The sequence below is a fragment of the Ipomoea nil genome, unplaced genomic scaffold (genome assembly GCF_001879475.1).
Source record: "Ipomoea nil cultivar Tokyo-kokei standard unplaced genomic scaffold, Asagao_1.1 scaffold1043, whole genome shotgun sequence".
Lineage (NCBI taxonomy): Eukaryota > Viridiplantae > Streptophyta > Magnoliopsida > Solanales > Convolvulaceae > Ipomoea > Ipomoea nil.
Window position 1 is genome coordinate 12,537,047 of NW_017617471.1, and position 13,260 is coordinate 12,550,306.

A 13,260-nucleotide genomic window follows, 5' to 3' on the forward strand; every position below is an offset into this window, starting at 1 on the left:
TTTCAATGAGAAAAAAAAAATCACCACTCATTTTTATATATTCACTCATTTTCAAATCCAATAAGATTAACTACACAACATACTCAATGGCAGGCTACAATGAAACAAAACTGAACCTTTTTCACTTCCTACTGAGCAAGGAAACCCAGTATTCAAGAGATATATGACACAAAAAGTTAACATTCTTTGTACTATAAAGACAAGTAACCTTAATGAATCGATTATGAAAAGCCGATGTGATCTATCACGCTAAATTATGTGGCATTGGCTACGCTGCTTTAGACAGCAACTGGCTCACTAACTGGGCTCGAAGTCTCAACTTTAACCTGCCATTTCAAAGAATGTAGAAATGTTATATGGAGTACTGTATTTCGCATAGTTCAATGTTGTGCATTAGCGTTTCATTGACGTCAAAGATGTACCCAGTACCCTACTACACCCATTAAAAATTTGAGAGAATCTTTGTTAAGAACCTAAGGAAGATTCCTCCCTAGCTGCAATTTGATCACTCATATTTGGTAAACAATTTGGCCATATCTTCTTTACACTTTAAGATACCCAAACCAGATATATAGACAATGTATAGATTTGTAGACTTTACATCTCCTCTTAGCTATTCGAGAGCATAATGGATGAGTTAGTGTGCATTGTTAATAAAACGCCACAGAATGCCCACACTTGGACCAAGTTCTTGAAAGTAAGAAGACACGCCATATTTTCACAATCCATAGACATTAGTTGATAAGGGGGGAAAAGGAAGGGTGGGGCTGGGGGGTGATGGATTCAGGGTAGTAGTAGTAAGACACCTCTTTGCCAGGAAAAAAAATCAAAAAATCAAAAAAACAAAAAACAAAACAAAACAAAATTAAAAAGAAGGATCAAATAAATTACCTTAGCTGATTTAAAGAGTTCATCAATCACCTCTGACAAAGTTGGATGTGCATGAACAGCAAATTTAATATCCTGTAAAATGCAATCAAGGATAAGACACAAAGTTTTCAAAAAAAAAAAAAAAAAAGGATAAGACACAAAAGAAAACTTTCAACAAAGATTTTGCTCTGTTATGTTTACACAAATCACATTTAGTGAGTGTTTAGCTTTCTGCCTGTGGAAAATGTAAGCTTGCGGTGGTTGCAAGAAAAACTAAACTTCAGTTCTGTTATTTTTACAAGTAAAGTTTAGTCATGGTATATTGCTCTCCGCTTTCATTAGTGTGCTAAGGTCCAATAAATGCCAGAATGGTGCCCTCTATCACATCCTCCTATTTATTGAAACTTAACCCACCAATTTAATTCAAGGCATTTGTGAATCTGTATCTATACTTGGGTATCAGAATTTTAAAAAAGAACAAAAACCTGTATGCGTGTCCCCATAGCTATGGCATTGGATGCTTCATGGATGAGGTCTGCAGCATGCAATCCAATGATATGAACTCCAAGGATCTCCCCATTGTCAGGCCTATATATCAACTGTAGCAACCAACAGATAAACATTCTTTAGTAGTTCAGTGAACTCTGTGTGTGTGTGTGTGTGTGTAAGATTTGACAATTGTAAGTAGGACACAATCCCCAAAAACAAAGTGATGAATGGCATGATTGTACTAGTATCAAAGCAAAGAAACAGCAAATGGAAAATCTCTTAACAGAGAAACCATTATCTTACCTTCGCAAGTCCTTCCCCTTCATTCTCAGCTAGAGCTTTTGTGTTAGCCTTAAAGTTAGTCTTTGCAACACTGATTTCAAATCCTTCCTTCTCAGCCTTTTCCCTTGCCTGAGGCTGTAAATTTATTGGGAATACATGTTCACATGAAGAATATAACGTGCTCAAGTGATAAAGTTTGCTCAAACAAAAATATATTTGTTTAGTTACTTATAATATGCTAAACTTCAAATAATAGCTTATACTTTCACTAACTTGACACTAACAACAACCAATACTTTGAACTAACAGTTTGCAGCCTATAATTTAAATATATTAATGAATGTAAACACGTAAGGAGTAACAAATTATGTTAAATATAATTATAATTTACATTTAACATGTCTTCATAAAGGATATTAACAATTTTAATAAAAATGCTTTTAAATGGTGCAACCTTAAAATTTCAATCAAATCAGACTTAATAACCCAAAACAATGTTCTAACAAGTATTAATAATGAAAAACCAACCTTCTGTTATGATTACAAGTTACGGAGTTATCCATCAATCAATTGATTTATTGATATTTAATAAATTAGATTATGCAAGGCATTTTGTTCAATTCAACAAATGATTTTAAGAAAAAGAATAATGAATCTTTAAATACATCAACATAATTTATTTTCAATAATGCCAGTAAATACTTGTTTCATGAGCTACTACTACTACTACTACTATTGGTATTATAAATGATTGTTAATTGTGAATTAATTGATATTGTAAGTTGCATTATGTAAATGTATTTGTAATGAGTAAGACATCCTTAATTAACAAAAACAGTTGAATGCACATAATAGGTATATTTAATGGAAAAGTTAAATGACAATTATTATCTTCAAAATATAGGCTGCAAGCCATTACAATTTAAAGTATAGGTTATTAAATGGGAAAGTAGCAAACTATACATTGTTGGCCAATTTAGTCTTTAAAATTCCCACCACAAGAGGCTAACGTGAAATATAGCTATGGTGCTGTGATTTCTTTACAGGAAAAAAAAAAAAAATCATTACTGTGAAGTGATTGAAACTCCTAGGCTTTAAGTGTTAGAACTGGGAAACAAAGAATTTGTGACCAACAATAAGAAACAGTGCTTAGGGGTTGGGCAACTTTCCAATTTGGTTTTAAATTTTTCTGATTAGTCGGGGCAAGATTTTGATTTTCTGTAACCCAAGATTGACTTGTGCAGTATGCCTCCAATCTCTTCATCCCCATGACACTTAGAGAAGAGTTTAACATTTTTCTAGATGGGTGTCAGTTCACAATGAACTCCAAATTTACATGATATCATTTGAGAAATGAAATGTCATGTCATTACTGCAACAAAATAAAGGCAAAATCTACAAGCAATAGTACAATCTATGTTTGAAATATGAAATCATACCTCGGTCAGTCCAACCATACTGATTTCAGGATGAGTAAAGCATGCTGCTGGAATGCTTAAATGGTTCAGCACATGGTCCTTCCCACTAACTTGCTCAACAACTACATAACAAGCCAAACTCAGTTGCAAATTAAGTTCAATAGCTAAAAGAAATATATAATGTTTCTTTTTGCAACATATTAATATTTTATTACCAGATATCCCTTGTGCACTGGCTGCATGAGCAAGCATCATTTTTCCATTTGCATCACCAATGCAGTACAAGTGAGGAACCTAGCATCGGAATTGTTTGGGAACCAAAATCATATATAATGTTCAAAAGCATATAATTTAAAAAAAAAAAAAAATCTAATAATAGCCCACCAATTCCCCATTTGCATCAAGGACTCGCATGCGCTCATCAACTGGAACAAATCCACGCGCTGTTTGAACATTGATCTGTATGGAATTTCACAAGATTGTCATGATAATTCTCAATGCTGATTGTCAAAAAGAGATATTATAGAAGTATTGTGCAACTAACATTTTCCAAACCAAGTCCTTGTGTAAAAGGAGCCCTTCCAGTTGCAATAAGAGCTGCATCCACCTGCAAAGCATCATAGAGTTTAGTTCACAATTTCTACAAGACATGAACAAGAAGAATCACAAACAAATTTGAAATAATTCTTCCTGAACGAAATCTTATTCTCCTTTTTCTAAAGATAAATTACAACATTTCAAAGCAAAATAACCAGCATATTTGCAGCACAACTGATAATATTGTCAATCAACCTTTCATTTCTTTCACTTATTAATCATTTTATTTTGGATAACTTTGTAAATGCCCTTCGTGTGAACATATATTTCACTCTGACACATGTTAATATTCTGAAAATTGAAAGGATGCACAAAGCTTATATGATATTGCAAGATGCATATCTTCTCTATATACATTTTTCTTTAGACATTTCCAGTGTTAGCTGAATCAGGTGTCAGTAAAACAAATGAGTAAGGAACATATAATAGGAAATGATAAATAGTTAACAATGAATGAGAACCATGAAATTTCTCAGTGTAACTAAAACAAACCAACGAGGACTCGAGGAGCATATGACAGGATTACAGGAAACACTAAATGTTAGAAAATGAATTCGATCCACGAAATTGTTTTCCTCTGTTTTTATTTTTAAAAGCCTATATACCTTAGTTCTAGCTATGCATTTTTCAATCAAATGTCTGTTTAGTTAAAGCTTAATGTAGATCTAGATCATCTAGCACAAATAGACCCAAGCTTTAAGGCCTCCAGAAAAATCACCTCTAGAGTATCCTTTGGTTCCTTTGTCTTTGCATCAATAAGTTCAATGGTCACTGGTTTTCCATCCTTGGCTGGCGTAATCTGTCAGAGCAGATAGAGAGTACAAAGAACAGATAGTGCATTAGCAATTGATATGATTTGAACTTAAAAAGATGAGATATGAGACAAGTACCTTGCTGGCAAATACACCAGTATGATAATCAATGTTCCGAGGATTGATGAGAATTCTCTGTGCCAACTTCCCAATTTCAGGATCAAACCCAGGCATGAGCTGATCTAAAGCTTCAACAAATGTCACCTGTGCAAATTACAGTTGTCAGCAACTTGGCATATAGGCAAAGGCGTATCGAGCCAAAATCATTAGTACTCTTCTATTGAAAACCTCAGTTTCTTTCTCAACAAATGCACAGTTTAAAAAGGAAAATCATGTTATGTGAGAAAATAACACACAATAGAAAGCCCCTGAAAAAAAATTATTATATCAAATTTACTAAAATATTATTCTCCTATTACTTTCCCACTAAAATCATTAGTACTCTTCTAATGAAAACCTCAGTTTCTTCCTCAACAAATGCACAGTTTAAAAAGGAAAACCATGTTATGTGAGAAAATAACACACAATAGAAAGAGCCCTGTAAAAAAATTATTATATCAAATTTACTAAAATATTATTTTCCCACTTTGCACAGGGGCAGCTTAAAAATAGCAAGCCTGTAGGCAGGAAACAACTTTTCTTGCAGCATGCTGCTTAATCTATGACAGAGTTGCTGGACAGAAATCATTGGTTCTCAATGCATAAAAAAATTGTTTTAACATAAATTACCAGAAAGCCAGAAACTCAGTTGAATATGTCTAACAGAATCCTTGCTCTATGACAAAATTGCTGGAAATAAACCATTGTTTCTCACAGCATTAAAAGTTGTTAAACATAAACTACCAGAAACAATATAAATTTTTTACTTTGACAAGAATATATTCCCTCTTGGCTTGTTTTTCTAGTATAAAGAAACAAACTGCTTGAGTAAAATATTGTAAAAGAAAAAAGGAAGGTTACCTCACTTCCAAGTGCTGTGTACACGTCACTAAATTCAAGTCCAATATAGCCACTTCCAACAATAGCAATCCACTCCGGAACAAATTCCAATTTGAGTGCATGGTCACTGGTTATTACAGTCTTACCTGCAGTTATACATAGAATTAGTGATCTATTGATGTACATGTATAACAAAGGTCTTCCCAAACAATGCAGTGAACATAAATCTTTTCTCAATTTGTTTCTGAGAATAACAGACAGTCATGAAAAGGAAGAAAACAGATGGGTGATTAAGAGAAATACAAATGTCAGTTTAAATGTTTTAATCATGATGCCATTTCTTTGCAATTAACCTTCTTATAATACTACCTTCAATGCGGAAGATGGCATAAACATCAGTGTAAAAATACACTGGAAAATGAAATGCCAACACTTACCATCAACTTCAATTCCTTTTGGCACAAAGGGGACAGAGCCTGTAGCAATAATAATATCTTTTGCTGTTACTACAGTATCTCCAGACCCAATCTTCACTTTTTGTGGACCCTAAAATAACAATATGCATATTAGAAAGTGATCATATATGCAGATGCATATAGTTTATTCCTTTATCAAACGTGTTAGAAATAACCTACCAAGATTGTACCAACTCCTGTCAATATATCAACACCAAGAGATTTTAATGAGTTGGTCAAGTTACTTCTAATTTTTGATGCCAAGTTATTCGCATGATCAGCGACTGCTTGTCTGTCATATCCAGCAGCAGCAACCTATGATGAACAATGAGCATAATAGAGAGAGAATGCATCTTAACAGCAATGGAAATATTAAGCAAATAAAAACCCAGAGAATTAAAAGTAGTAAGATCAATAGGGGGCATGGGGTTTGAGAATATCAAGAATAAGAAATACCTGTAAACCAAAAGACTTCATGTGGTGTTCATTCTGAAGCTCCCGCATGCGACCACTTACTGCTAGAAGGGCTTTAGAAGGAACACAACCCCTATTCACACATGTTCCTCCAACTACATCCCCTTCAACAATGGCAGTTTTTAAGCCCTACAAAGATTTTAGTTAAAATTTTCATTCATCATTTGCAAAAATGATTGAAAGCTAAGTCCTTTTCTGTAGCCATCCATTAAGTTGACTAACAAAAAATCAAGTTACTAATATTTAACCCAATACAAGGGCCCACATTTCATGTCATTTGCTTAAAATAGTATCCACAAACATTTTGATGTACTTTAGAACTACTATGCTGTTTGTAGGGTGTGATTGGGGTATAACTGTATAAGTCCAATGCTCAAGCTCAATAAGTAATGCAGTGCACAACGATATGAATTTCCATTCCCAATTTTTTAAGCTACAAATCTTCCACGCTATTGGAAACAAATATAAGGTTTCTATATTAAGACTTTAAAATGCTCTTATGTGACTGAGAAGAGAACTACTCTAACTTTAACTCACATTTTGGCTAAAAATTTAAGAAAACCAAATCAAAACATTCACCATCTTGAATTGTTATTTAAACTTGGAAAGCTGCGACTGTCTAAGTAGATAATTATTCAAGGCAGCGTTAAACATTTATGATAAAAATAAATAAAGAGCTTCACCTTCTCGACGGCATGAAGAGCAGCACCGTGACCACCAACACCAGCACCAATAATCAACAAATCATAATCAAATCCACTATTAGACGGAGTGCCATTTCCCAACGAGGCCGACACCTTCCCGGAATGCGAGCGTCTCAAGCAAGAGGAGCTGAATCGAGTTGAACGCAGCGACGAGCTCAACGACTTGGCTCCAAATGCTTCCCTCCTGAGACCGCAGAAGCGCAGGGATCGCGGCGCCGCAGAGCTGGGGACTGCGGCGGCGCAGTCGGATCTTGGCACCGGCGCAGCCGAAGCGGAGAAAGAAATCGCGGATTGCATTTGTAGATAGGCAGGGAGGTTTATTGGGAGAAATTGAGGGGAAGGGGAGAGGTATAGTATAGTATAGAGAGAGAGAGAGAGAGAGAGAGAGAGAGCTAAGCGAAGTGTGTTATGGTGTTGAGCTTGGAGAGATCCGTTGGAGTGGCGGAGTTAACTAGAGTTGCTGTCTGTTGGACTTGGTATTTTATCTTCTTTGTTGGCTCAACTACTCTCTTTTTTCTTCTTATACTCTTCCCTTCCAATCATTATACCCCCTAGGGTGTAACACTACCTTGAGATACATTAATTAATCGAGTTAATTCCATTTTTTGTCCTAGATTTAAAGGTATTCTATTTTTAGTCATTTTTTTCTTCAAAACATCTTATATTGGTCTTAGTTTTATTGTGGCATGACCATTTTTGGTCATCCGTTAACAGAACCGTTAAACTGGCGTTAATTATGAGGGTATTTTAGTCCATTTAGTTTTATGTGTTAATTCTTTTTTTGATCCTATATTTATATGTGTCATTCCACTTTTAGTCATTTTTTCAAAACTTTTTAGGTCCTATATTTATATGTATCATTCCACTTTTTTTTTTTTTTTTTTTTTTTTTTTTTTTTAAGTTGGAAAGAATCTTATATATATATATTGATCATAGTTTTATTGTGGCATGATCATTTTTGATCCTCCGTCAATAAACCACTGAAAATCTCACTTTTTTCTTAGTAATAAAATAATACAGGATAAAAGTTTTTTTTTTCTACATATTCAAAAAATCGTATACATTGGTCATACACTCATTAATAGCATAATTCATAAATAATCCATAATTCAGTAATTGCATAATAGAGCAAAAATCGTTAGCAAAAATAATAAGTGCACTGCAAAACATAAAAAAGTGGAATTGCAAAAAACACAAGTCTACTTTATAACAAACTTAATGTAATGCATAAGTCTACTTCATAAGTTTATTCATTGGAATCAGATTTGTAGCCTTTAAGTTGGACTTCCCCATGATATCCTAACTCCCAAGGAGGTGAGACTATTGTCTTTCTGTTGCGAAGGTCTAGCAATAAACTCATTAGGCTGTGTTCTATCATCTACCGTTGATTGTGTGATTTGGATTTCATCAGCTTTAGGACCATCTCCAACTTCAACTCTAACTTGTTCTTGATGAGTTGTGGCCTTAGATGTACTTTTCTTGTTCCTAACCCTTTTCTTTGGATTAAGCTGCATATCAGAAATCAGAAAAAATGTCAAGAAACAGAAAATGATAAAAATTTCATAATTATCTACAAGTAAAATAGATCATTACCATTCTTTCTTTTGTTGCAGGATCCTGTGGACGTTTTCTTGAGTTATGGCCTGCTTCATTGCACTTTTTGTAATGCTTAACGAACAAGCTACGATTCACATGTGTTCCATCTTTTGTTATCTCACCTCTACTTCTCTTTCCATCTTTTGTTATCTCATCCCTACTTCTCTTTCTCAACTTTTTGGGCCTGCCAGCTTTTTTTTGTGTACAATAGGGGTAGTGGTGGTTTCTTTTCTGACCTAGGACATTCCATAGGTCCAACAAGTGGTTTGATACTCTTTCTATAGGTGGTTTGGTAAGACCAAATTGAGTAACAATGGTCTACATAGTCATTAACTGATCCATTTCCATGTTTCATCCATATAGCCCTAACAACATGTTGACATGGTATCCCATTAAATCCCACCTCCTACAACTACATGTAAACCTGGACAAGTCCACATTATGCTGCTCTCCACTCCTAATAGTACTGCAGATCTTATCTCAAACAAGTTTTAATTTCATCGCACTGAGTCCCTAGACACCCTGCTGCAGCCTTCTCAATTGTAGATATCTTCTTCATTATGTTAGGGCAGAATGGTCCCTTCCAACTCATTGATTTTTGTCTACTATCAAACAATTTTTTCATCAACAATTTCCTTATAGTTTCTAAACAAGAAATTAAAGGTTGTTGTCTAGCATCTAAAATCATAGCATTGGAACTCTCTGAAATGTTATTAACTAAAGCATCACATTTAGCAGTAGTTAAGAAATAAGACCTACTCCATTCTGAAAGGTGTTTCTCCCTTAACCAATCATATGCTTGGTCATCTAACCTCTTGATATCATTCATGGCTTCAGTAAAGGTATTGACTGTGGTTGCCTTTGCTGCTGCCCACAAGGCATCTTTCATAGGTTTTCCCACATAGCCAGCAAGCCTCATGTTGCCATTGAGATGTCTCACACAAAATCTATGACTAGCCTATTGTGACAATCCAAATTTTAATTTTATAAATTCGGTTTTAAGAAATTTCAAAATAGTCATTTTTCACTCCATAAAAATTTTTGCCATGGAATCGGTGTTGAATAAATTATTTTGAGCCACTTTTGAATAAATTCAACACCAAGACTTGATTTAAATCCAATCCTAAATTTTTGGGTACATTGCGTACCAATTTTTGAACTGAGGAAACCGATCTGAGTGAAACCGGGAGAAATCTGAGAAGCCTAAATCAAGTGTTTATCTAGAAAACATTTTTGGGAAAATTCCATTTCAACCCCAAACTATTTTAAAACTTGATTCTAGCCCTTGGTTCATGGAGCATGGTGGACCACACTACTCCAAAACTTGTCTGATAACACTTTCTAGCTAAGCGTTTACCTTCTTGTCCTCCACCAATCATGCTTTTACCTTCTTGCCCTCCACTAATCATGAGGGATCTTCCTAGGATTTTGTGCCTCTATAAATAAGAACATTATCAGACTTTGCCTCTTGATTCCACCTTTGTCACCCCCACTAAGTTGTCTGCAAAATACCAAGGAAGTTTACAATAAGTTTCCAAGCCAATCTCACCCATTCTTTTCCCTTCTAGCTTTCATCCTTTCTCTGAGGTTCTAGTTTTAAGATGGTTGTGTGGTTTGTTTGAGATGTTTAGGAGGTGTAGAAGGAGGTATCTAGCTTGGGAAGAAGGTGGAATCCCAGCTCAAGGAAGAAATCTACAAAGGTATAACCTATGGACTCTCAAAGCTATTTTCTAGACTCTATGAAGTCTATTTTTGCAGTAGAAATGCTAGTTTATTGAAATGTTTGAGCTATTAAGTGATCTTTTGTTGATCTATGATGTGTTGTTGAGATTTTGGAAGTGTTAGAATGTCTGAAATAATTCTTGCAGGTGAAAGAAACCATCTGGTGCACCAGACAATCTGCACCAGAAAGATACACGGGCCTAGCCAACGGCCCTCGAAGGAGGCCGTTGGCCAGCCCCGTGGATAACCGGCTCCAAGGAACGGCCCTTGGAGAGGGCCGTTGCCCTGAGCCGTGAGAATGCCGGGCCAAAGAGGCAGGACTCGTCAAGCCCCGCCGAGGGCTCCGTTAAGCAACATCTATGCAGTGGCCGGGCCCTTGTGGCTTAGCTACGTGTCGTTTCGGACCAGGAGTCGTGGGCCCTTGTGGCTCGAAACCTCGGGGCCGTTATGACGCACGTTTAGACTTTGATTTCATCAAGTTTGGACAAGAAATGAGTTTTTTATGATAGATTTTGTGGAGATAAATGTTATAGGAGTGGTTTGGGATTATTTACAGTGTTTGAGAAACATCAGACCTAGAATATCTATTTGAAGAGCATGTTATTACTTGGTTGTTAAATAGAGAATCATGAACACTATTTGATTAAGTTTTGCTAGAAAAACATGCCTAAATTGTCTAATATGACTTGTTGAGTTGTCTGCCATGTTTAGAGCTAATGAAGTATACAGAGCATGAATTCTTTGAATACTAGTATACAGTGAATGAGTATAAATTGAGTACTTTTGAGTCTCAAGTGCATGTTAAATACTTGCTAAGTGTTTGTTGAGAAGAATTGTCAAGTTATGGTTTACAAGCATGATTTAAGGATTTATTGAATATTCATAGTAAATAGAAATTGAAGCATGTCTTACAGTATTTTGCATTTCGAGCACATCATGTTTTAAAAGTGCATAAGTGGCCAACGTGAGCCAACGCATTATTTTCCAAAAACTCATATTTATTATGGAAAGTCACTATCTTGTTGTATTGAGAATTTGTTGAGAAGTTATGTGCATAAGTTGCATAAGTGAAGTACCGCATGAGTTGAATTGCATGAGTTATATCTATATGTATCTAGAGTGAGTAAACCATGGTTTTGGAGGACCCATTGTGACTATGTCCTTCCGAAAAAAAAGAGAAAGTAACGGACATTGCGATCCGATATCATGTAACGAGGTCGATATTCCCGCGTTACGAGGTTGGAAACTGTCCGCCAGGCTTGGAATCCTGGTCAGGGGGTGTGCACACTGATAGTTCGATACCTGATTCCACAGAGTTTGAGCAAAGAACCAAGAGAGTGGTTCTGTGGACGAGATCAGTATTAGGTCGGCTAGACGCCGAACCCGGATAGGTCCGTTTATGTTACGGTGAAGTTCCTACCTCGTCCACGAGTAAAGAAAGCGAGTCAGTGTTACTCTAAGAAAGCGAGTCATTGCGACTCTAAGAAAGCGAGTCACTGAGACTCTAAGAAATGAAGAGCTAAGCGAGTCACTGTGGCTCTAAGAAACCTCCACAGAAAAAGTTTTCTTTTTACAAAAGGGTGTGTATGTATATCTATCTAAACTTATACTATAATAACATATTGTATGATTATATGTCTTGCACGAGATTTCATGATTAGTATTTGATAACATGAGATTGCTTATGAGTTATGTCTTGCACGAGATTGCATGATTAGTATTTGATAGCATGAGATTGCTTATGAGTTATGTCTTGCACGAGATTGCATGATTAGTATTTGATAGCATGAGATTGCTTATGAGTTATGTCTTGCACGAGATTGCATGGTTAGTACTCCCTCCGTCCCATTTTCCCTGTCTTACTTTCTATTTTAGTCTGTCCCAAAATATTGTCATCTTTCCAAAATTAAACATCATTATTATTATCTTTTTCCCAATTTACCCCTATGAGTTTCTACAATATCCCCATTTTTTATTTTGCTTTTTGAATTTATCCCAAACTTTCGGGCGTTGTCTACCCTTCCCATCTCAACACCTACGGCGCCACGTACGTCAGCGTCCCACACTGGGTATGGACCAAACCGTCGTTCCGGCGGTAGCGTAGCGTTGAGGACAGTGACGGACTTTAGCGTTGCGACGAGAAGAGCTATCAGAGGCGAGCAGGATTCTCTGGCGAGGTCGCTGCCTCTCCATTTTTTCAAGCGATGCTGACTATAGCTGCTCCATCTCTACGCTGCCATTATGGCCGACAATGGGATGTTTGGCGATGCAGTAAGGCGAGATGGCGATGGCGGAGGCAGGCAAGGCTTCCTGACAAACCGCGACTTCTCTATTTGGCTTCAGGCAACGCAATCTCTACGAGATTATGCGATGCAGATCTGAGTGACTCACAGAGAAGAAGAGTATAGATTGCATTGAAGATATTGAAGATTTCATTTCTATCTACGAAATTAGAATTATTATTTGAAGAGAAAACAAGAACCAGAGAAATAGAAACGAAAGAGAGAGAAGAAGAGTACAGTGTGTTCTAGTGGGTTCCTGAGTGGAAGGTGAGAGAAATGAAAAGAGGGGTAAATTTGGAAGACAAACAACTTTTACTTTGCTCCATTAAAATCCGTGTAAAAAGGAATCAGGACAAGGAATACGGGACTGAGGGAGTATTTGATAGCATGAGATTGCTTATGAGTTATGTCTTGCACGAGATTGCATGATTAGTATTTGATAGCATGAGATTGCTTATGAGTTATGTCATGCACGAGATTGCATAATTAGTATTTGATAGCATGAGATTGCTTATGAGTTATGTCTTGCACGAGATTGCATGATTAGTATTTGATAGCATGAGATTGCTTATGAGTTATGTCTTGCACGAGATTGCATGATTAGTATTTGATAGCATGAG

The 13,260-nt window shown here is 36.0% G+C and overlaps 1 protein-coding gene across 2 annotated transcripts; it reads right to left on the reverse strand.

The window, feature by feature from the left end:
* Window positions 1-7,552, reverse strand: LOC109182311 (dihydrolipoyl dehydrogenase 2, chloroplastic-like). 2 transcript variants are annotated; one of them, XM_019332449.1, is made up of 15 exons: window positions 7,020-7,551; window positions 6,319-6,465; window positions 6,043-6,177; window positions 5,845-5,953; window positions 5,429-5,553; window positions 4,547-4,672; window positions 4,375-4,455; window positions 3,604-3,666; window positions 3,444-3,518; window positions 3,275-3,353; window positions 3,081-3,181; window positions 1,663-1,776; window positions 1,356-1,469; window positions 892-963; window positions 1-326 (listed from the first exon to the last, which is right to left on the reverse strand). In XM_019332449.1, the coding sequence occupies exons 1-15, from the start codon at window positions 7,335-7,337 to the stop codon at window positions 279-281; spliced, it is 1,707 nt and encodes a 568-aa protein (XP_019187994.1). In that variant the 5' UTR covers window positions 7,338-7,551; the 3' UTR covers window positions 1-278. The 2 variants fall into 2 exon arrangements, with proteins under 2 accessions (XP_019187994.1, XP_019187995.1); XM_019332450.1 differs by lacking the exons at window positions 3,444-3,518; window positions 3,604-3,666 and having other exon boundaries at window positions 7,020-7,552.
* Window positions 7,553-13,260: the final 5,708 nt, after the last annotated feature.

Bases quoted from the DNA above. Each gene is read 5' to 3' on its own strand.
- LOC109182311 (XM_019332449.1), bottom strand. From the start codon at position 7,337: ATGCAATCCGCGATTTCTTTCTCCGCTTCGGCTGCGCCGGTGCCAAGA. The intron at 5,554-5,844 runs GTAAGTGTTGGC...GTATAACTGCAG, and splicing joins AAAAGGAATTGAAGTTGATG to GTAAGACTGTAATAACCAGT. The intron at 3,354-3,443 runs GTGGGCTATTAT...TTCCGATGCTAG, and splicing joins TTGATGCAAATGGGGAATTG to GTTCCTCACTTGTACTGCAT.